General features: G+C 32.7%; 1 protein-coding gene across 2 annotated transcripts; it reads right to left on the bottom strand.

Annotated features, from left to right (window-relative positions):
- Positions 1 to 219: 219 nt before the first annotated feature.
- LOC109593141 (ubiquitin carboxyl-terminal hydrolase 47-like) lies at positions 220 to 1,318 on the bottom strand. 2 transcript variants are annotated; one of them, XM_020008361.1, is made up of 7 exons: positions 1,175 to 1,318; positions 1,007 to 1,123; positions 869 to 961; positions 783 to 830; positions 628 to 734; positions 507 to 578; positions 220 to 422 (listed from the first exon to the last, which is right to left on the bottom strand). In XM_020008361.1, exons 3-7 carry the CDS (start codon positions 926 to 928, stop codon positions 416 to 418), a joined length of 294 nt encoding a protein of 97 aa, XP_019863920.1. In that variant the 5' UTR covers positions 929 to 961; positions 1,007 to 1,123; positions 1,175 to 1,318; the 3' UTR covers positions 220 to 415. The 2 variants fall into 2 exon arrangements, 1 of the variants encoding a protein (XP_019863920.1); XR_002190759.1 differs by having other exon boundaries at positions 220 to 578; positions 783 to 823.
- Between the last annotated feature and the right edge of the window lie 8 nt (positions 1,319 to 1,326).

The raw sequence follows: 1,326 nt of genomic DNA, 5'->3' as shown, positions 1-1,326 counted from the left end.
TGGCTCAAAAATTACTCACAATTTTCATTACATTTAAAAAATATATTGATGTACTTATACTATGCAGAAAGTTTGGGCAAATTGCTTTAATTTTATGAGTTATAGTCTTTTGAAAATGTTGTCCATCTTTTGCTAAAATGATATAGACATCAACTTTTATTTGATCAAATGTATATCATTTTTATACAAGAAAACAACAACAAAGATAATAATAATGATGATGATGATAATAAAGCTACCAAAGCTCAAAAAGACAATGCAAACACAATTGGATCTAAAATAATATCACCAATAGCTGAAGAGGGGAGACAGCCTACAAGCCACATATACACGCTTTGCCACTAAATGTACTCAATCCTCATCCCCTTTGTCTCCTGGAACATCATACAATGACCCAATGCCATAAACAGCAACACTATAACCTAAAGATGAACATACACATAAAGCCACATGCAGAATGCAAGACAGCTTATTGGCTACTGCAGTATTGGTCTTATGCAACAGACCTTTTGCTTTCTGTCATTTTAAATCCTGCTCTTTCTTCAGTTGTGATCTCCTTCAATTGTTTTCTATTGTCTCTAAAAATAACAGTATAATTATTGCGAGAGCAATTTTATTATAGTGTACTTGTAATAAATGACATCTCCATCAGCATCATACAGTGATGCTTGATTCCATTCCAACTCATTCTTAATATCGAGATGTGATATCACAGCTGGAAATGATCTCAAATACTTTTAAAGGAAAAATAACTGGCTGATAGTAAAATGTCAATTGCTAACTGTTGCAACAGAAATGGCATCAACAGGAACTCCACTTAACTCTGAAAACTAAAGGAAAAAGTTACATAGCATTATTTTAGAATCACTTCTTCTGTTGGATCAACTGAAAATTCTGATGGACACCATCTTCTAACATACACCTGCATGCATCTGTGTTGGGAGCTTCATCTTTTCAGGTTCTATTAGAGTATGAGAATAATACCCTCATTATTTAAAATGCTGACCTTTCAATATTTCCATATACATTTCACTACCAGCATATATATGAATATCTCTCAATCAATTGATGATCAAGATACACTCTACCAGGTGACCTTCAATTCTTCTTTAGTAATCTCTTTCTACACAATAAGTCAAATGATAGCCCCATGATAGCCACATGATGTACTTACTTGTCTAATTCAAGGACACAGTCAATTCTTTGTACTCTTGCTTCTTCAATAATTTGTTTCTTAAATTCTCTCACTGGTGTATTCTTAGCAACAATATAGACTCCATCATTAGATTAAAGAGAAGTGAATTAAAGTGGGAACAAAATTATATA

The sequence above is a fragment of the Amphimedon queenslandica genome, unplaced genomic scaffold (genome assembly GCF_000090795.2).
Source record: "Amphimedon queenslandica unplaced genomic scaffold, v1.1 AMPQUscaffold_2699_Cont25299, whole genome shotgun sequence".
Classification (NCBI taxonomy): Eukaryota; Metazoa; Porifera; class Demospongiae; order Haplosclerida; family Niphatidae; genus Amphimedon; species Amphimedon queenslandica.
This window is presented reverse-complemented; position numbering and strand designations above follow the sequence as displayed.

Coding starts and splice junctions, on each gene's coding strand:
- LOC109593141 (XM_020008361.1), bottom strand. CDS start 928: ATGCAGGTGTATGTTAGAAGATGGTGTCCATCAGAATTTTCAGTTGAT. Junction 735..782: donor ATGCCATTTCTGTTGCAACA/GTTAGCAATTGA, acceptor TTCCTTTAAAAG/TATTTGAGATCATTTCCAGC. Junction 579..627: donor GGAGATGTCATTTATTACAA/GTACACTATAAT, acceptor TGTTATTTTTAG/AGACAATAGAAAACAATTGA.